The sequence below is a fragment of the Salmo salar genome, chromosome ssa26, assembly GCF_905237065.1.
Source record: "Salmo salar chromosome ssa26, Ssal_v3.1, whole genome shotgun sequence".
In the NCBI taxonomy this organism is placed as follows: Eukaryota; Metazoa; Chordata; class Actinopteri; order Salmoniformes; family Salmonidae; genus Salmo; species Salmo salar.
In genome coordinates, this window is record NC_059467.1 from 2,636,213 (window position 1) to 2,658,787 (window position 22,575).

General features: G+C 42.7%; 1 protein-coding gene across 6 annotated transcripts in view; it reads left to right on the forward strand.

Annotated features, from left to right (window-relative positions):
* Window positions 1-16,350, forward strand: part of ogdha (oxoglutarate dehydrogenase a) — a 71,551-nt gene extending 55,201 nt beyond the window's left edge. For all 6 annotated transcript variants that reach the window (XM_014174867.2, XM_014174866.2, XM_014174868.2 and 3 more), the window contains 17 exons: window positions 1,934-2,080; window positions 2,186-2,276; window positions 2,419-2,598; window positions 2,890-3,018; window positions 3,172-3,351; window positions 5,692-5,844; window positions 5,938-6,040; window positions 6,122-6,250; window positions 6,478-6,628; window positions 6,813-6,940; window positions 7,437-7,615; window positions 9,179-9,250; window positions 13,498-13,623; window positions 13,704-13,776; window positions 13,893-14,056; window positions 14,257-14,411; window positions 14,507-16,350. In XM_014174867.2, the coding sequence (XP_014030342.1) occupies window positions 1,934-2,080; window positions 2,186-2,276; window positions 2,419-2,598; window positions 2,890-3,018; window positions 3,172-3,351; window positions 5,692-5,844; window positions 5,938-6,040; window positions 6,122-6,250; window positions 6,478-6,628; window positions 6,813-6,940; window positions 7,437-7,615; window positions 9,179-9,250; window positions 13,498-13,623; window positions 13,704-13,776; window positions 13,893-14,056; window positions 14,257-14,411; window positions 14,507-14,627 (2,281 nt within the window). In that variant the 3' untranslated portion in view covers window positions 14,628-16,350. The remainder of the gene's footprint in view (window positions 1-1,933; window positions 2,081-2,185; window positions 2,277-2,418; window positions 2,599-2,889; window positions 3,019-3,171; window positions 3,352-5,691; window positions 5,845-5,937; window positions 6,041-6,121; window positions 6,251-6,477; window positions 6,629-6,812; window positions 6,941-7,436; window positions 7,616-9,178; window positions 9,251-13,497; window positions 13,624-13,703; window positions 13,777-13,892; window positions 14,057-14,256; window positions 14,412-14,506) is intronic.
* The last annotated feature ends 6,225 nt before the right edge of the window (window positions 16,351-22,575 follow it).

A 22,575-nucleotide genomic window follows, 5' to 3' on the forward strand; every position in this document is an offset into this window, starting at 1 on the left:
TCAGACCTGTGCCCTGACAGTAACTGCTCGCTTGTAAGCAATGCTCTATCTTCTGGAAACATGGTTATAAAAATGTCCCCCTCCAATGTTAAGTTTGGAATTTTAGACTGCGGCTTTCCTCCCGTTTCGCTCGCAGAACTCGAGGAAAGGTCTTCTCTTGTTCACTTCGATGTATCCGTTTCTTTTTCGAGCATATCAAAATGCTGATCAGTAAATAGTTCCAGATTCTCTATATTATACAGAATGTTTGTTTCGTAGTTATCAGTTATTCCTCCATTTTTGTGATTTAATTCATGGGACAAGCTGTGCCTACCACGCTGCCGCTTGCCACGTCATCGACAGCATTCTATAATTACTTGACATATTGGAAATAATTGACAAAAAAAACAGAGCAAACTAGAATGCTATTTGGCCCTAAACAGAGTACACAGTGGCAGAATACCTCTCCACTGTGACTGACCTAAAATTAAGGGGATCTTTGACTCTACTTAAGGACTTGCAATTGAGAAAGGCCTCCAAAGGCAGACCTGGCTCTCAAGAGAAGACAGGCTATGTGCACACTGACCACAAAATGAGGTGGAAACTGAGCTGCACTTCCAAAACTCCTGCCAAATGTTGACCATATTAGAGAGAGATATTTCCCTCAGATGACACACATCCACAAAGATTTCGAAAACAAATCACATTTTGATAAACTCCCAAATTCTATGAGTGAAATACCAGTGTGCAACCATGGCAAAAAAATGAGAAAAGGACAACCAATGAAGAACAAACACCATTGTAAACACAACCTATATTTGTTTATTTATTTTCCCTTTTGTACTTTCACTATTTGCACATCATTACAACACTGTATATAGACATAATGGCATTTGAAATGTCTTTATTCTTTTGGAACTTTTGTGAGTGTAATGTTTACTGTTAATTTTTTGCTTATTTTACTGTTGTTTATTATATATTTCACTCGCTTTTGCAATGTAAATATATGTTTCCCATGCCAATAAAGCCCCTTAAAGTGAAATTGAGTTGAGAGACGTGGAGACTGGAGAGAGACATCAAATGGAATAAACTATAAAAATGGACTGAGTAGCACACATCAATATTGCAATTTCGATTACAATTCTATTCATTGCGCAGCCCTAGAAGCAACTACTGTTGTCAATGTTGATGACGGGAGAGTCAACTTTCTGTCAATCATTTTTATTTCTCAACTCTAAATATTGAGCTCTAGCAACTGTTTTACAAGCAAGATAATTGATTTGGCTTTGAGATGCTGAGTGTGCGAAATGCACATTGGCCCTTGCGAGTGCATGTGTCATTGGGAAGTAGCCAAGGTTTTTTTTTTGGATATTGAATTTACTGTTTTATTAATACATGGCTACCAGCAGTGGGTATTATGTTTAGACTTAGCAATATAGCTAATGTGTTTTGAGTTTAACTTACTCAGGAGATGAATTAGCCCCAAATTAATTAGCCTATGATAATAGTGCAAATAAAGATGTAGGCAAATTAATCTCTATTGAACAAAAAATGTAATATCAATAGCCTAATTGTCAATCCAAAATACATGACAGGTACTGGATTAGGTTGCACATAAAAATATTGTTGGTCATGTATTCCTGCATGGACATGTTAGATGAAACAACATATTTATTGAATAGCATCTTAGTATTGCACCCCTAATAAAGCACAGTGAATGACTTTTAAGATGATTACACATTTTTCAATTGCGTCACGCCACAGTTTATTTTTGGTGTGAACAAATCATGGGGTGGCGCCACCAACTGAAAAAGTTAGTGCCACCAGGGGATTGTTTTTTGTCTGGAGCCCTGCATTGGACCAATCCTGCAAACTAATATCATAGGAGATTTCTGGAGTCCTTCTCTCCAAAGGGATATGGCCGTGTGCTGACGACATGCGCTGTGTACCGCAGGTTCGAGGAGTTCCTCCAGAGGAAGTGGTCGTCAGAGAAGCGCTTCGGCCTGGAGGGCTGCGAGTCTCTGATCCCCGCCCTCAAGACCATCATTGACAAGTCCAGCGAGAAGGGTGTGGAGAACGTCGTCATGGGCATGCCACACAGGTGGGTAATAACAAAAGGAGCACAAGGGGAAGGGATGCTTGAGTTTCTGCAACATGGTTTGACTTTCAGCCTTCTCTCCTCCGACACATGCTCACAATCTCCTAGGGGTCGTCTGAACGTGCTGGCCAACGTCATCCGCAAGGAGCTGGAGCAGATCTTCTGCCAGTTTGACTCCAAACTGGAGGCTGCTGATGAGGCGAGTCCCATCTAGCCCACCCACTGCAATTCTTGACTGCACTAAATGGAACACAGCTAATGAATTGTCTGAATGTGTGGCTCTATTGTAGATGCCTAGCGGTATTCTACTGCTAGTATGTTTGACTCTGTTGTTGTTGCAGGGCTCTGGTGACGTCAAGTACCACCTGGGGATGTACCACAGGAGGATCAACCGTGTGACGGACCGCAACATCACTCTGTCCCTCATGGCCAACCCCTCCCACCTGGAGGCTGTGGACCCCGTGGTGCAGGGCAAGACCAAGGCCGAGCAGTTCTACTGCGGAGACACCGAGGGACACAAGGTACGGACCGACACCGCTGGTTTTGAACACGGTTTGAATACCGGCGTATTTATTTTTCTCAAAGTGACAAGGGAGTACTTGCAGAGATCATAGTCCTTTTATGTACTGTAGAAAGGCACCCTTTCGGTTCGATCCCAGGTTTCGGCACAAAAAAAAAAGACGCCCCTTTTTCTGCCCTTCACTTACACACTTACCTGTACCGGATGAGTGAAATTATGGTTTCCAACATTACCTCTAGCAAGAATGGATTGTAAGTGTTCTGCATTTGATGTTGGATTGTTTATGTTCCAGGTGATGTCCATCCTGATGCACGGTGACGCTGCCTTCGCCGGTCAGGGCGTCGTGTACGAGACCTTCCATCTCAGCGACCTGCCGTCCTACTCCACCCACGGCACAGTGCACGTGGTCGTCAACAACCAGGTGTGCGCACACACACACACACATGCCAATCTAACCACTGACCACACCTGTTCTGGAGAAGATACAAATAGTCTTTGTTCCAGCCATGGTAGAAAACCAGTGGTTGTGTGAATGGCTGGTGTGCTAACCCTCGCAACCCCTAACTTCCCCCAGATTGGCTTCACCACTGACCCCCGTATGGCGCGCTCCTCTCCGTACCCCACTGATGTGGCCCGGGTGGTCAATGCTCCCATCTTCCACGTGAATGCTGACGACCCTGAGGCTGTGGTGTACGTGTGCAACGTGGCCGCCGAGTGGAGAGCCACCTTCCACAAGGACGTGGTGGTGGACCTGGTGAGTATAGTTCCCTAGGTACAGATCTAGGATCAGCTTCCCTTCCCCCAATCCTAACCTTAACCATTCATGGGGAAAAATTCATAACTGACCCAAGATCAGGGGCAACTTCACCCTACTCCAAAGTTCCCCGATGGTTCATATCAACCCACTCTCTGCTTAAGTAGAGGTTAGGAGGAAATATATAGGGAAAGAAGGCTTCTTACTCACATACGCAGTAGTACCAGTTAGTTTAGCCCCGCCTTATGACGTCCGCAGCAGCCAACATCAGTGTCAGTACCAGTGTGTTTGTGTGTGCAGACCTGCCAACTTGCACGCATTTTGCGTACCATGCAAGTCATTTCAGGTTAAAGTATGCTGATATGAAAAACTACCATAAAATAAGTAAGCAAACGTATGTTAGCATTTCACAGTAAGGTAAACACTTGTTGAAGTCGGCGCATGTGACAAAGTTTGATTTAAATACACAAAAATAGGCTTTTAGTTGGCACATTGTGGTATTTGACTCAACCGTCTGAAGTTAGAGCTGAGCTGCTTCAGCCTGACCCCTGTCGTCTTAGTACTATTTTCTTCCCTCAAACTGGATGGCAGCTCCTCACTTCGTCTGTTGATACCTCTGATGTGTGAGGAAAATGGAGAATGACTGTTTGCTAAATACATTTTCCTAAATTGTATGTTAGTCAAGCACATAACCACTATTATTTGATAGTTAGCACCTTAGCTAAGGCGTCATTACGACAAGGTAGTTAGCTACAGTGTTTAGTCAACTAAGCGAGAACACTTTCTTGCCAGGTAGTAGGCGTGAGCTCATTTACGGGCAAGGAAACATGTGCGCTGTTGCGGTAGTTCAGTGCGCGTCACTGCGTGGATGGAAACAGACACGCTATGAGACCTGTTCCGCTCATGGCGTCCTTCACAGAAAGTTATATTGGAATGTTAAAGATTAGTAGGCAAATGTTAATTAATAAGTTCTTGATCTGTCCTCTTGATATATCTGAATGTCAACAGTAGACTGCTAATGATGTGATAATAGTCAGTTCACAAATGTTGAATGAATGGTAGCCAATAGTCAGACCTAACTTGATGGATTAGGTCAGGGATGGAGATCTAAAACAAGTTTATAGGCCTAGTTCAGTTGTTTCATAGTACACTAGACTATCCACATAGACACCTATCTCACACAGGAAGCGGCGCAGGTCCTAATCCAGGCACTTGTCATCTCCCGTCTGGATTACTGCAACTCGCTGTTGGCTGGGCTCCCTGCCTGTGCCATTAAACCCCTACAACTCATCCAGAACGCCGCAGCCCGTCTGGTGTTCAACCTTCCCAAGTTCTCTCACGTCACCCCGCTCCTCCGCTCTCTCCACTGGCTTCCAGTTGAAGCTCGCATCCGCTACAAGACCATGGTGATTGCCTACGGAGCTGTGAAGGGAACGGCACCTCCATACCTTCAGGCTCTGATCAGGCCCTACACCCAAACAAGGGCACTGCGTTCATCCACCTCTGGCCTGCTACCTCTGAGGAAGCACAGTTCCCGCTCAGCCCAGTCAAAACTGTTCGCTGCTCTGGCACCCCAATGGTGGAACAAGCTCCCTCACGACGCCAGGACAGCGGAGTCAATCACCACCTTCCGGAGACACCTGAAACCCCACCTCTTTAAGGAATACCTAGGATAGGATAAAGTAATCCTTCCAACCCCCCCCCTTAAAAGATTTAGATGCACTATTGTAAAGTGGTTGTTCCACTGGATATCATAAGGTGAATGCACCAATTTGTAAGTCACTCTGGATAAGAGCGTCTGCTAAATGACTTAAATGTAAATGTAATTAGAATAGTCATTACCCTTACATTTAACCTAGAAAAATGTAACTGAGACCACCTCAATTTAATTTAGGATCATACACAAGTCTTCTGTGTTGGCTACGTTGTTTGATATAATTTAAGACTTTAGGTTTCAGGAAATGGCAGTTACAGTTGACTAACCCCCTCTGGACCTCTCCCCTACCCAACCTTAGTCCTACATCAGCACCACCTTGTCAGAAAGTCCTAGTGAGAGCCGTGATTTGTACATTTAAACGTATTTCTAGTTCGCTACTGAAGAGCAGCTAATTATCAAGAACCCATACAGTCTATAGCCTAAAATCCCTACTGAGGCAGTCCTCTGCCAACCTCCTTATTAGGCCCAAAAAATGCCTATTATTTGGGCAGTGTGGGTGTCGCACACACTGTCGCGGGGGATGCCGCCGCGGAGTTGATCTGGTACTCATAAAAATTATTCAAGGTTGGCAGGTCTGTCTGTGTCTGTGTGTATGTTTATTAACAATGTTTGTGTGTCGGCAGGTGTGCTACCGGCGGTTGGGACACAACGAGATGGACGAGCCCATGTTCACCCAGCCCCTGATGTACAAGCAGATCAAGAAGCAGAAGGGAGTGATGCAGAAGTATGGCGAGAAACTCATCGCAGAGGGGGTTGTCACGAGACAGGAGTACGAGGTCAGGGCTCGACCATATCTCACACATTCTCCATAGGGTAGAGCCGATGAGTCACCCTCTCCAGTTCTGCCTTCCATCTCCCTCTCTCTACAGGAGGAGATTGCAAAGTATGATAAGATCTGTGAGGAGGCACATGTTCGCTCCAAGGATGAGAAGATCCTCCACATCAAACACTGGCTGGACTCTCCCTGGCCTGGTGAGTGGGTTAACAGCTCACAGACACACATACACAATGCCGTGTGTGTGTGTGATGAATAAAGGACCTGTGTATGTGTAGGTTTTTTCAACCTGGATGGCCAGCCCAAGAGCCTGACCTGCCCGTCCACTGGCCTGACTGAGGAGGAGCTGACCCACATCGGACAGGTGGCCTCCTCAGTGCCAGTCGAAGACTTCACCATCCATGGAGGTGGGGAACCCTACTCTAAACCATAGAATTAAGAACATTATAATATTATGCATCTCTATGCCTTTTAACTTTTAAATCCTCTGATGGAGGGAGAGTCAACAGCAAAAGAGCCAAAGTGCAGAGTGAAGACATGGCTCTTTTAATGACTGGCTTTAAACACATTTTTCTGTGTACACACAGCAAGATTTACACCCGGTGACAAGTGTCTGGTTTGCACTCCTCCGTAGGTCTGAGCCGTATCCTGAAGGCCCGAGGGGAGATGATCAAGAACCGCACGGTGGACTGGGCCCTGGGAGAATACATGGCCTTTGGCTCTCTGCTCAAAGAGGGCATCCACGTTCGCCTCAGCGGCCAGGACGTGGAGAGGGGCACCTTCAGGTGATGAGAGGGAGAGGGACTTTCAGTCCCCGAAAAACAAAATGTTTCCATTTTTGAGCATGTCATCTTGACTGTGTCCCAAATGATGGTCTCTGGTCCAAAGTAGGGTACAGGCTGCCATTTGGGATGCAGATCTTGTCTGTTGTCCCTCATTGTCCCTGCTTTGTGTTTCCCTCCCTACCAGTCACCGACACCATGTGCTGCACGACCAGAACGTGGACAAGAGAGTTTGCATCCCCATGAACCACGTGGCCCCCAACCAGGCCCCCTACACCGTCTGCAACAGCTCCCTGTCTGAGTACGGCGTGCTGGGTCAGTCGCTCTCTCCCTCACATTTACTATGGAAACAGATTCAGAGAAACTGGGAAATATCACAGGAACTCTCATTCAAATAATCCCTTACTACTATCTCCACCCACTACTAACTAGGGACTCACACTTGGCGAGATATTCGGGGACATAGCGACCAGTCATTTAGTATGAAAGGAGAGACACAGCGACCTAACTGTCCGCGACGAGAGCGCAAGCAACCAACATTTCAAATTTCAGTGACGCGACAGCCAATTGGGAGGGCGCAGCTCTTGCTAGCAAGCTTTGACATTGGCATTAACAACAAAACTGCCTTCATGCATGCCGTTTGAACGATACACCAATCAGTAGAGATTTTAACCTTGATCGCTGACTATCTCGGCAAATGAGTCCTGAGTTAGGAACCTCTCTTTCTCATTCTCTGTCTGTCTGTCTGTCTGTCTGTCTGTCTGTCTGTCTGTCTGTCTGTCTGTCTGTCTGTCTGTCTGTCTGTTGTCAGGTTTCGAGCTGGGCTTTGCCATGGCCAGTCCCAATGCCCTGGTCCTGTGGGAGGCCCAGTTCGGAGACTTCCACAACACAGCCCAGTGCATCATCGACCAGTTCATTTGCCCCGGCCAGGCCAAGTGGGTCCGCCAGAATGGCATAGTCCTGCTGCTGCCCCACGGCATGGAGGGCATGGTGAGTACCCCAGAGCACCAGTTGAAGGGAGGAGATACACTACATGCTCATTTAAGGGTTTTTCTTTATTTTACTATTTGATTAATTGTACAATAATAGTGAAGACATCAAAACTATGAAATAACACATACGGAATCATGTAGTAACCAAAAAATGCTAAAAAATCCAAATATATTTTATATTGGAGATTCTTCAAAGTAGCCACCCTTTGTCTTGATGACAGCTTTGCATTTTCTCAACCAGCTTCATGAGGTAGTCACCTGGAATGTATTTCAATTAACAGGTGTGCCTTGTTAAAAGTTAATTTGTGGAATTTCTTAAGTTTGAGCCAATCGTTTGTTGTGACAAGGTAGGGGTGGTATACAGAAGATAGCCCTATTTGGTAAAATACCCAGTCCATATTATGACAAGAACAGCTCAAATAACCAAAGCAAAACGACAGTCCATCATTACTTTAAGACATGAAGGTCAGTCAATCCGGAAAATTTCAAGAACTTTGACAGTTTCTTCAAGTGCAGTCGCAAAAACCATCAAGCGCTATATTGAAACTGGCTCTCATGAGGACCGCCACAGGAAAGGAAGACCCAGAGTTACCTCTGCTGCAGAGGATAAGTTCATTAGAGTTACCAGCCTCAGAAATTGCAGCCCAAATAAATGCTTTACAGAGTTGAAGTAATAGGCACATCTCAATATCAACTGTTCAGAGGAGAATTGCTCCAAAGAAAACACTACTAAAGGACACTAATAATAAGAAGACTTGCTTGGGCCAAGAAACACAAGCAATGGACATTTGACCAGTGGAAATCCTTTTGGTCTGATGAGTCCAAATTAGAGATTTTTGGTTCGGATGATCTCTGCATGTGCGGTTCCCACTGTGAAGCATGGAGGAGGTGGTGTGATGGTGTGGGGGTGCTTTGCTGGTGACACTGTCAGTGATTTATTTAGAAATCAAGGCACACTTAACCAGCATGGCTACCACAGCATTCTGTAGCGATACGCCATCCCATCTGGTTTGGGCTTAGTGGGACTATCATTTGTTTTTCAGCAGGACAATGACCCAACACACCTCCAGGCTGTGTAAGGGCTATTTGACCAAGAAGGAGAGTGATGGAGTGTTGGATCAGATGACCTGGCCTCCACAATCACCCGAACTCAATCTAACTGAGATGGTTTGTGCTCAGCATATGTGGGAACCAAGACTTTTTGAAAAGCATTCCAGGTGAAGCTGGTTGAGAATGCCAAGAGTGTGCAAAGCTGTCAGGGCAAAGGGTGGCTACTTTGAAGAATCTAAAATATATTTTGATATTCGTTTAGCACATTTTTGGTTACTACATGATTCCATTGTGTTATTTCATCGTTTTGATGTCTTCACTATTATTCTACAATGTAGATATTAGTAAAAATAAAGAAAAACCCTTGAATGAGTAGATGTCCAAACTTTTGACTGGTACTGTACTTGAAAATAGTTGATTAATAACATTGTTAATATGACGGTTATTTTATTCATCCATAATCGTTGGTTTTCTGTGCCAGCCCTAGTGACCTCACTGCACTCCTCCACAGGGCCCAGAACACTCCTCTGCTCGTCCAGAGAGATTTCTCCAGATGTGCAACGATGATCCTGATGTGCTCCCAGTAGGTCAAACCCTCACTCCTAATCATTCTGCACTGCCTCTTGTATCCAAAAGGCTGTTCATGTATTCTAGTTCATGCCTGACATTGACATATCTTGACATTTTCTTCCAAATAGAGTGGAATATATGTTTAAGGCGGTGGTATTCAAACTTTTTCAGCAGGGACCACATTTTTTTCCCCAAGATTTTCTCGCAACCCAAATCTAATGACACAACCTTAAAATCTATACATTTCTATTTTTCCATCAACAAATAACCTTCGATTTATTGCATTTTCATCTCTTATCAACATGAAAAGAAACCAATAAATACATTTACTTAATCTGAAAAATATAATTTTATTATCTTCAAAAAGGCTTGTATATTTTCCCATAGAATAATCTGTATTTTTTTTTTTCTTCTTCTTATTATTACTACTACTACATTTTGGGGGGGTTGCGACCCCGACTTTGTATACCACTGCTCTAGGGTAATATTAAGGTAATTTTGCAACGGAAACAGGTGGTTGAAGTGTCTCCGGCACACTGTGTACTAGCAAATGTATACGTCGGTCACATCTACTGAGAGGGTACAAAATAGAAGTGCCATAAACAGAATATGAAATTCAAATTTAAACACCCCCAAAGCTTCAGTGGCATGGTACTTAATTTGAGAATACTATAAAGAATCGGTGGAAATGTAGACTACATGTGGATGAAACCGGTACTGGTCCTTGCAAGGACTGTAGAGGTCATGAAATTTTGTCAGTCGGTGATTGTCATGGAAATGAATTCCAGTCTCACAGTAATTGACCATTAATTAACATAAAAACACGTTTAGCATTTCCAGCTTCCACGCATAGACTATAAGCCACTGATGCGTACCTTTTTCAACGTCTAGTAAATCAATTTAATATAGCCTACACCATCACAATAAATCCATTCTTTTAGGCAGCTCTAAAGAAACATTATAATATGAAGAAAATGTAGCCTATTTCAGAAGAACAGCATAACATATTCTGAGTTGTCCTTATGTTAGGCCCTGATCTGGCTATGCCATATGGTTGTGGGCTACAATAGTTCATTTAGCAGGTAAGATTTGCTTAATTCCCGTGGTATTATTTTATAGTAAGACCAATACAATTAAACATGAGCTGAATAAAATAGAAAGGATATTTTGCGACTAATGATGATTTAAAAAGAGTCATGAATAACAAGCGCTCTGGTCTGTTTCTTGTGCAGGCTGCACAAACACAATCATTCACAATTTGACAAGCACGTGATAATATTTTCACTGACTTCTGAATTTAATCTGGTCTTTACATATAGCCTACTAATATTCACTATATATACAAAAGTCTGTAGACACCCCTTCAAATTAGTGGATTTGGCTATTTCAGACACACCCGTTGCTGACAGTTATATAAAATCGAGCACACAGCCATGCAATCTTCACAGACAAACATTGGCAGTAGAATGGCCTTACTGAAGAGCTCAGTGACTTTCAATGTGGCACCTTCATAGGATGCCACCTTTCCATGTTTGTTTTAAGCCTATCACAATCCTTAACCCTTACCTTGACCATTCAGAGTTAATGCCACTGTAAGCATCTGCCTCTGATTCCAAAGGTTCTAAGTTGTTTTTGAGATTTTTGTTTTAAGCTTATCCTAAACCTTAAGCCTTAACTTAACCCTTCTGAGTTAATGCCTAAACGTATCCCTAACCTTAAAAATGTGGCGTTAATGTCTAAACTTAACCTTAAACGTTGATGTTTGCAACAACTTCGAAATTTGACATTTGAGAAACATGAATAAACATCTACTTCTGACAAGAGGCTGTGAGCGCTAGTTGCTGTAGGCTATGGGTTCTCCAACCGTGTTCCAGGTGTCTTGGGCCTATAGGCTACGTTTGGAGCTATTTAGCCACTTCAGTTGTGATACAAACCTTAGCAACACGCATAGGCCTATGGGCTAGGCTACATGATGGATACGACTATGATTTGAACTAGTCTTAGACTGCACACACTGGAAAACATTCACATGTTATAATATTCTCACCATTAAGATTATTCTCAATTTAATCTCGTCTTTACAGTGCATTTGGAAAATATTCAGACCCCTTGACTTTTTCCACATTTTGTTACGTTACAGCCTTATTCTAAAATCGATTGTATTGCTTTTTTTTTACACACAATAACAAAGCCAAAACAGGTTTTTAGATTTTTTTTTGCAATTTTATTAAAAATAAAAAAACTCACATTTACATAAGTATTCAGACCCTTTACTCAGTACTTTGTTGAAGCAACGATTACAGCCACGAGTCTTCCTGGGTATGACACTACAAGCTTGGTACACCTGTATTTGGGGAGTTTCTCCCATTTTTCACTACAGATCCTCTCAAGCTTTGTCAGGTTGGATGGGGAGTGTTGCTGCACAGCTATTTTCAGGTCTCTCCAGAGATGTTCGATCAGGTTCAAGTCCGGGCTCTGGTTGGGTCACTCAAGGACATTCAGAGATTTGTCCGGAAGCCACTCCTGCATTGTTTTGGCTGTGTGCTTAGGGTAGTTGTCCTGTTGGAAGGTGAACCTTCACCCCAGTCTGAGGTCATGAGTACTTTGGAGCAGGTTTTCATCAAGGATCTCTCTGTACTTTAGTCTGTTCATCTTTCCCTCAATCCTGACTAGTGTCCCTGCTGCTGAAAAACATCCCCACAGCATGATGCTGCCACCACCATGCTTCACCGTAGGGATGGTGCCAGGATTCCTCCAGACATGACGCTTGGTATTCAGGCCAAAGAGTTCAATCTTGGTTTCATCAGACCAGAGAATCTTGTTTCTCATGGTCTGAGTCCTTTAGGTGCCTTTTGGCAAACTCCAAGCGGGCTGTCATGTGCCTTTTACTGAAGAGTGACTTCCATCTGGCCGCTCTACAAGAAAGGCCTGATTGGTAGAGCGCTGCAGAGATGGTTGTCCCTCTGGAAGGTTTTCCCATCTCCACAGAGGAACTTTGGAGCTCTTCCAGAGTGACCATTGGGTTCTTGGTCACCTCCCTGACCAAGGCCCTTCTCCCCCGATTGCTCAGTTTGACAGGTGGCCAGCTCTAGGAAGAGTCTTGGTGGTTCCAAACTTCTTCCATTTAAGAATGATGGAGGCCACTGTGTTTTTGGGGACTTTCAATGCTGCAGAAATGTTTTGGTACCCATCCCCAGATCTGTGCCTTGACACAATACTGTCAAGAAGCTCTACTGACAATTCCTTCGACCTCATGGCTTGGTTTTTGCTCTGACATGCACTGTCAACTGTGGGACCTTATATAGACAGGTGTGTGCCTTTCAAAATCATGTCCAATCACCTATTTACCATAGGTGGACTCCAAGTTGAAAAAACATCTCAGGGATGATAAATGGAGACAGGATGCACCTGAGCTCAATTTCGAGTGTCATAGCAAAGGGTCTGAATACTTTTTCATTTTATACATTTGCAAAAGTAAAAATAAACTCTTCACTTTGTCATTATGGGGTATTGTGTGTAGATAGATTAAATAGATGATTTTACTCAATTTTAGAATAAGGCTGTAATGTAACAATGTGGAAAAAAGGAAGGGGTCTGAATACTTTCCGAATGCACTGTATGTGTGAAATTAGTTTTGATTTAGAATGGGCCATTATCATGCACCTGTTGGGACAGGGTAAAAAGACGTCATCCATATGCACTTCAATAGTATTTGAAGAAAGCTTTTCTCCGCAGTTCATTTTCATGTCAGCCAGGTAGGCTACTCTGGTTGAAAAGCGAAGTAATGCGCTTAATATATGGAAAGTTGAGAAATAAATATAGTAGGCCTAGTTGATGGGATCCTCCTCTTTTTATTAGAGGTCATCAACTCTGTTATCATGCAATTGCATAGCATTGCCTGTAAAAATGTTGCCCAACAGGAACACTTTCATTCCATGTGTCAACCAGCTATGAGGAGCTCGCTCTCGCTGCGCAACAGGTGATCCTATTCCACTCAAACTCTGAATCCCAGGACTCTTATGAAGTGTTTGATTTGGTTTTTCATTTGCATTTGCAGCATAGTGATTAGATGGACAATAGAGTGCTGAGTACCAGCATTAGCGACTGGCCGTTAGCAAGTTTGATAGGCTACTAATGACCATCAGCGGCATCAAAGCACAGTTTTTGAGAAGCCTAGTTAACGTGACTCGCGGGTCAAGTGGAATCACCGTAACAGCCTTAGTACTTACCCTTTCCTCTCACCCTCCTCCTCTCCACAAGAGCATCACAGAAGACTTTGCCATTCGCCAGCTCCACGACTGCAACTGGATTGTGGTCAACTGTTCAAACCCTGGCAACTTCTTCCACGTGCTGAGGAGGCAGATTCTGGCGCCTTTCAGGAAGCCTGTGAGTCCCCGTCAACAACATTTCTACCCTAAAGCTACTTATTAGAGCTCATTGTCCTCTGATCTGTCCTCTTTTCCTAGCTCATCGTTTTCACCCCCAAATCCCTGCTGCGCCACCCCGAGGCGAGGTCCAACTTTGACGAGATGCTGCCAGGTAAGACTGTGTTTGGTGTGTGTGTGTGGATGTCTGTGAAGGACAGTGCTGGTGTATATGCCCTCTGGATGTCTGGCAGTGGGTGAGTGTTGCTGTGTCTCCCTGCTGTGCTCCAGGCACAGACTTCCAGCGCCTGATCCCAGATAATGGCCCAGTGGCCCAGAACCCAGCCGGGGTGAAGCGCATCGTCTTCTGCACAGGGAAGGTGTACTACGAACTCACCAAGGAACGCAAGGCCCATGGCATGGAGGACACGGTCGCCATTGCTCGCATGGAGCAGGTAGCTACACACACACACTCAACACCTCAGGGCTCCCGCACTAGAAAAATGCTTAGCCGAAAGGAGTTGAACTTTTGCCTGACCTAACGCGTTTGATACATTCTCTGTGTGTACGGCACCCTAAACCCACTGGTGCTCCCTTTGGCTTTCCGAGCTACCTTACTCTTCTTCATGACATGACGTGGTCTCTCTGTTTGCAGCTGTCCCCCTTCCCCTTCGACCTGGTGAAGGCTGAGAGCGAGAAGTACCCCAATGCCGACCTGGTGTGGTGCCAAGAGGAGCATAAGAACCAGGGCTACTACGACTACGTCAAACCCCGCATGCGCACCACCATCGATCGCGCCAAGCCTGTCTGGTAAACAAACCCTTCATCTGCTCTTATCCTCTTTCCTAAGTGTGTCTGTGTTTAGTTAAAGTCTTATTAAACTCTCTCCCATTACGTGTGTTCAGGTATGCTGGTCGCCCTCCTGCTGCGGCCCCAGCCACAGGAAACAAGAAGGCCCACCTGGTGGAGCTGAAGAATTTCCTGGACACTGCCTTCGATCTGGATGCCTTCAAGGACCAGATGTAACTATTTCTTCCGGCTTCCTCTGTCCCAGGATAAGGGGTAGCCTTCACCCTCCACTGCAACCGAGGCCCCTCCTCCGTCCCATACGCCCACATACCCCCTGGACTTGGCCCTCAGAGCAAGCCTACTCTCCTGGTGGGTGTCTCTGTCTCTAGCCCACAACGGCAACAGTCTTGTTCATTTAAGTCATTGCTATCTTCCCCTACCCAGGCCCTCCCTCATCGACTCCCCCTGGTCCTGTCTCAGCGTGCCCTAGCCCACCTTCATCAGACACATGCCTCAAGACCACACATTTAGCAGTAGACAGCCAGTCAGGGGTTAGGCAAGAGAACCTTTGTACAGTCAGTGATCCTTAGCTTGGTTTTTATTTTCTATACCTGTATTTCTCTGGTTAACACTCCACTCACCAACACTATAACCTTCTTGTGTTGGGTTTTGCTTAAGCCCTGTGTGTGTGTGTGTGTGTGTGTGTGTGTGTGTGTGTGTGTGTGTGTGTGTGTGTGTGTGTGTGTGTGTGTGTGTGACCAAAGCACATTGTTTATAAAGCTTTATATATTTTTCCGTGTGTTTCATTCTGTTGCTGTCACAATGTCATCCTTTTGAAAAGCGTCTCCTTACACGTTTCATCCCAGGTCTCCTTTCATAGCCAAAGGACAGGGCAACTGTTGCAACCAGTTTAAAATATGTACCACTAGTATTTGGCAAAACACACAACGGTTAGTTCAATGGCCATGATTAGACCACATAATTTCGAGGAGAACCAGGTGTTTCCCCCCTCCTGTTCTCTGCTCTGAGCACACTGCAGGGATGAACTTGTCTTGGTCTCTACCCCTCCCTCTCTCTTCTCCAGGGCTATCCATCTCCTTGGTGAGTGCTACTGACATCACCACCATCTGCAACTGCTTTACATTTGTCTGTTTATTGGATGTATGTGTGTTAGTTGATTTGAAAGGCAAAAAAAACTTTCTCATTCTTGTAATGGCTATTAGAATAAGAGGTATTGAATGCGGAAAACATTTTCACTGTCACATTGTGTTCAGTGAAATACTAGTACATTTAACATGACAAATGCTCTTTTATCCATCTTGCACCATTTCTCGCGAAAGAGGCTGAGACTTAGATAAGGGAAATTTGAGTGATGAACCAGTGAGATGAGTTGGTACCATGTTTGCATTTATATATAAGGAGTGTTGAACTGGTCAAATGAGTTGGTACCATGTTTGCACTTGTATATAAATTCACATAGGAGAAGTTTGTAAAGGATTGTTCATACAGCAATGTCAGGGCAACTTCTGTCTTTAGATACATGGCCCCTAGCTCTGTTGTCCTACTGCAGAACAGGGCAAGCAGGTTGGAGCTGATTTCCCCCCCCCCCCCTCCTACATGTAGTCCTCTCATGACTCTAGCTAAACACTGATCTCATCCAGATGACATAAACTAGACCTGGCACCTCTAGATGTCTCTCAACAACTCATGTACTAATTTTCCTCTTGCAACCCCTGTGCCAAATTTGTTTTCAAGCATTTAGCATTCTTTTCAGGGTGTATGAATGAATTGCCACAAGAGTCTTTTTAGCTGCATAGCTAATAAAAAAAACAGGACATCACCTTTTGTTTGGATGGCTCCACGAGAAAGCAAATGATTTATTTATTTTCATATAGTGGATTAAGATTCTTTCCATTTTATTATTTTTGCTTCATTCAATAAAGACTATCTTCCCAAATCAGTGAATGGTTGAATACATTTTTTGGACAATTAGTTTTTGTTTTTTTACATTGCACCTCACAAACAAAACGAAACACCCACTATACAACACATTACCAAAGGTGATATCAACATATGGTTTCCAAATTTCATGAAACACTTCCAGATTTTGTTTAACTTTAGAATATACAAAATCCAACAGTATGTACAGTAGCTAGATAGTTCAGTCCTCCAGTTATTGAGGGTGAATGAGGCTATCCAATTGATGGCTATACATTTTCTTTTGCAGCAATTAGACCTAGATGACAACTTTCTCTTGATCACTGTCATGACGTGGCCCTTTTTGGGTATAGGTAGTGGCTTCCCCCTCTCTCCTACACCCAGGTTCTGTTATCTCAGATTGTAAATTCCTGGAGGAGACTCCCCCTCGCCATGCAGAAATGGAGAGAACAAAGGATTTCACATGGCGAACTCCTAAATCCCCAAAATGAGGATTTGATACAAAATGTCCACTTGTGAGAAGGTGGGAATGGTCCGTGGACACTTAAGGGACGGGTATGAGGAGTGTGTTTCATTTGGTGACCTCAGACGACAGGAAACACACATGACTATATCTCTGAAATATACATTTCTCAATTATGAGGTTTGCATCTAATTCTTGTATAAAAATGAGTAGAGATGAAACTATTTGTGAAATGATGTAAGGATGTTAAACGTTAAAGGGAATACAAGTCACTGGCCCGCCCCCCGTGAGATCAGACATGATCTGGCGTCATGGAACAGTCATTTTCTACTGTTATGAATAAAAAACCCTCCTGAGGAAATCCTCTTCAGACCATGCTTACCTTGGTCAGCTGAGTTTAGACCACAAAAACCTCAGCGTCTGCTAAGGTTCCAATGGTTGTTGAATTCCTAACCATACCACGTGGAGCATTGGCTACACGGGTGGAAATGGTTCAACTCAGACTATCGATTCCGACAGAATAAGAGCAAATCTTGGATACTAATTACTAGTCTGCAGCTAGAAATTATGTCAACCTGGGATGCGAAGACCGACAACCGCCAAAACTTCTATTCTATGAGAACATTTCTGAATGGTACTCTGAAGTATCCATTCTAACCACAGAAGACACGATCTTCAGGGAGGCAGAGAGACAGACGATGATGAACTGACTCCAACAGAGGACTGACGATTCCAACAGAGATCACGACGACACACTGGGCGTAAATATATATTGATTGCAATTATTCCCGAACGAGTGCGCGTTCATGTGCAAAGGATTAGTATTTTAATTAATATAATTAACTGTGTACTGACTCCTTGTCTTTCCCGCCCTTCTCAGTACACACCCACTTTCCTTTGTCCACCAAGCCATCATATCGGCTTAGCCCATTAGAGAACCTCCCCTATCATTTCCTTGTAACCATATCTACTGTTTGTTTGTTTATGCATTTCTGTGATTATTTAGTTAGTAAATAAATGATTAAGACAATTGATGTATGGATGATTCATAGTAAAGGCTGGGTTCGTGCAGATAACCAACAATTTACGACGTTTGGAATGAGACTAACGTGAGGTAAAGAATAATTCATTAATTAGAAGACTAATTGATCAGATATTAAAATATCTGAAGTTATATTAGGAAAATTATAACTTTGTAATCTGAAGATTTTCCTTGGTGCCCCAATTTCCTAGTTAATTACATTTACATGATTAGGTTAATCACGTAATAATAATTACAGAGAATTGATTTGATAAAATAACAGTCTTCACTTTAATGATGCCAAAGACACGACATCACCAAGACACGACATAATCGTGGAGATAAATTCCTAGACAAAATTAAATTATAGCACAAGACAGTGCCTTCAGAAAGTATTTACACCCCATAACTTTTTCCACATTTTGTTGTGTTACAACCTGAATTTTAAATTTATATTTTTGGTCACTGGCCTACAGACAATATCCCATTATGTCAATGTGGAGTTATTTTTTGACATTTTTACAAATGATTTAAAAATGAAAAGATGAAATGTCTTGAGTCAAGACTTCAACCCCTTTGTTATAGCAAGCCTAAATACGTTCTGGAGTAAAGATGTGCATTATTAAGGACCCTTCTAAAGTATACATTAATCATTTGTCCTGGCCAGCGGGATAGGCCCACCTCAATTTTTTTTAAGCTAAAGGAATAGGTTCTCTCTCAGGGTCGATAACAAGGGAAAACAACATCAAAAGCCATCACTGTGTTAACTGAGAATAAAACGTATTTGATTGTTTAGGCATCATTATAGTATTTTAAAGAGACATTTGTTCAACTCTCCATATAATTATCAAATTAAATAAATGCAAACAGATATAGGCCTAACCACTGGAGTAGCTTACAGTTCCATTGTACTGCACGCAACCACATGGGGCACTCTTGTCTTGACCCACCGGGGCAAAGAGGAGGGCAGATCACTAAAAGCAGAGTGGTATAATTAAGCAATAAGGCCCGAGGATGTCTAGTATATGGGCAATATACCACAGCTAAGGGCTGTTCTTATGCACAATGCGGAGTGCCTGGATACAGCCTCCCCATTAGCCGTGGTATATTGGCCATATACCACAAAACCTTGAGGTGCCTTGCTGCTATTGTAAAGTTGTTACCAATGTAATTAGAACAGTAAAAAAAAAAACATTGGGTCATACCTGTGGTATAGGTCTGATATAAAACGGATTTCAGCCAATCGGCATTCAGGGCTCAAACCACAGTTTATATAAGACTTCAAACATCAATGGAATATCCATCAGCTCTGGGCACCGGTAGAGCCTGAGTTTATCAACTACACGCTCAGTTGGCCTAGCTACATTTCTTTATAATTATCGAACAAAGAGCTGGAAATAATGATTGAAAGGTGCATAATTGTGGGCTTCGTGCACATAGCCTGCTTGTTTGTCTATCTCTTTTATAAACTTGGTAATTGCCCAAGTTTCTTCAACATTCATTCAACCAATTCATTAACATTATTCATTGTACTTTCTATGGGAGAATAAAAAGAAAAGGATAAATCGACACGATGATATCATGTTGCCCACATTGATCACGTATTTTTCAATGAATATATCAATATCCCCATTATCACACCTTAATTCAGGCAAAAGTAAATTCTTCATTTTTTTAAATGGTGTCATAAATGTGTTGGAACTGATGAAAAATATGAACACAGCTATTGATATGATAAAATAAAATAAACAAAATACCTGATTTACAGTAAATATTGTTTATTTGGTCCCTACCAATTCAATCGTATTAATAGGACTGGTTTGTAGAAATGCTATATCTGTATATAATTGCCAATTATAGGCCTACAAACAGACATTGTACTACGGGCAGATAACTATTCACACCTAAAAGGGCTGTGCCCATGAGGTCTCAGATGAAATAAAGACCATCCAAGCCAAGAAACCAGTAAATGTCTGTTAACTGACCACTAGATGGTGCTTGAGTATAGAATATTATCAGGGTGGTGGTCTGCAGAATAAACCCATGGTGAGCTCTGAGTCTGGACCCATTATGAATGCTATGATATGCTGTCATTCTCCTACAGATAATTATGTTTTTATAGTGGCAACAACCTTAAATATATATATATATATATATATATTTATATTTAAAATCACTCAAAGCAAAATGTGCCTGTTTCAAATGATGCTCATCTGATGCCATCTCACCACCTCGTTCAAGTAAGAGCCAGTCTATTGTGCGTTTCAGCGAGTTCCCAAGAGCAAATGAACGACTGCAATCAGGGATTTTAATTTGACTGAGGGCAATGGGTTGTCAGAAGCCACTACACAGACAAGGGAATTGGCATGTTTTGCAGCAAGCTCATCCAAGACTTTATTATAGTGAGTCACAACATTTTGGTGAATATGTCAGCGACCTCTGATTTGCATTTCATTCCATTTTGACCATTGAAATCAGGTCAAGTTAATCCTTCTGTTATTTAGGCACCTCCATACTCTCTTTATAAGAAATACGAATAGCATCGTATCAATGTCCATATTCCATTAACAAAACCTTTAACATTACATTGGGACTTATTGAGTACTATTACCACCCTTAAAAGTGGGCTGGCTAACTCAGCTTTCATGAATCAGTGGAAGGTGGGCTGCCTAAAGTAGTCATGTCATTCCCTTCTGCTTTTCAGTGCAGGCAAAGATAATCTATTCTATTGACAAGATAGCCAAGTGACCGCTCTAACTATAGAAATACATGTCGTCAATGATTGAAGGCAGGCGAGATCAGGTGGGGCCATTCTAGCCAATGAGAAGGCAGATACGCATGTGAACAACAAGCACACAAAGTATTTTTCTCAAAGTTGCCGGAATGCCACATGTATCCATTTACAGTGCCTTTAGAAAGTATTCACACCCTTAACTTTTTCCACATTTTGTTGGATTACAGTCTTTTAAAATGTATTAAATTGAGAATATGTGTCACTGATCTACACACAATACCCAATAATGTCAAAGTGGAATTTTGTTTGTAGAACATTTTAGAAAGTAATAAAACATTAAAAGCTAAAATGTCTTGAGTCAATAAATATTAAATTCCTTTGTTATGGCAAGTCTAAATAAGTTCAGGAGTAAAAATGTGCTGCACAAATTGCATAATAAGTTGCATGGACTCATTCCGTGTTCAATAATAGTGGTTAACACAGCTGTTCCCAAACTAGGGTTCAGGGTCGCTTGATATGAAAATGGGGTCGCGGGAGAATTTCCAAAATCCTGGAGAAAAAAAATAGATATATACAAAAATATATATACATTATAATACCGTCTTTGTATCTCAAAATCATTGTAATTAGTTAACCATAAAAATCCAAATGAAAATTATTCAAATAAAAAATTCAACCAGAGAGCCATTACATCATGGGAAAAAGCCGCACTTGACTGTCGCACTTGAATCATTCCCAAGATGAATGGCTAGGCCTGCTACACTATTGCAAAGACTTTGTTATTACCGTCCGCAATTGATATTGTGAGGGGAGGCAGAGGCACAGAAACTCACACCAATACCTTTGTCAGATAACACTGTTAAATTAAGAATTTATGCTATTGCTATCAATAAAGAGAAAACTGACTGAACGACTCAAACTCTCCCCAGCTTAAGGTCTCCAAATGGACGTTAGCTGTGAGGGCCGAGATGCCCATGCATTGACTTTTGTTCGCTATACATGTCAGGGGATGCTGGATGCTGGACTTTCTGTGTAAGAAAATGTGTCTCCTTGCCTATGTAACAGACATATTTGGTAAACTCAATGAACCGAACACAAGCATGCAGGGGAAATACAAAAACATTCTTTAGATGAGTAGCGAATTAGTGGATTCAGATCAGAGGAAAGAATTCTTATTGGAGAGTCTTTCCAAAGCAAACCATGCCCCCTTCCCTAGGCTGTGCACAGAAAACAGCATCAGTAAGTCAATAACTGTTATTGTCCCACATGAGTGGTGACTGCTCATCTCCAACGCCTGGAAGAGCACTTTACCGGCTAGCAATGAGGAATCGGCCCTGAAACGGCCCTATTTAGGGGGGCCGGAACTGATTGAATCTGCCCGGAAACGGGTGTCGGACTCGGCCCGGAATCAAAATGAATGACTGCCCAGAATCGGCCCAAGTACATCGGGCCGTTTCCGTCTACCGGAATTCAGCCGACTTTTCCGGCATCTTACCAGAATCTCCCCAGAAGCGGCCCGATGCAAATTTAAATAAATGTATTTAAAATTACCCAATTTAGTCATTTTAAATATTACTATTATACATTTTATACATACAAATTATACCCATCCACAAAAAACATTTTGTGTGGGAGAAAACACCATACACTTGGTGACCGTGACTCTGTGCATGCGCCTGGCTTGCCACAGGAGTCGCTACAGCGCGTTGTGACAAGGACATCCCGGCCGGCCAAATCATCCCCTAACTTGGACGATGGTGGGCCAATTGTGCGTCGCATCATGGGTCTCCTGGGCAAGGCCGGCACGTGTCTCTAATCTGTATCTGTCGCAACACAGTTTGCACAGTGAAACAGTGTCTTAGACTGCTGAGCCACTCAGGAGGCTCCATCCCCAAAGTTTTTAATGCTTATCAATTGCCTTGCACAAATTATCAAAATACTACAGGACTCTTAAAGAATTTCATTAAAATGTTAATTGTATTTTTTGATCACAGAAACAATGAGAAAATATAGAAAAATAAATAATGAA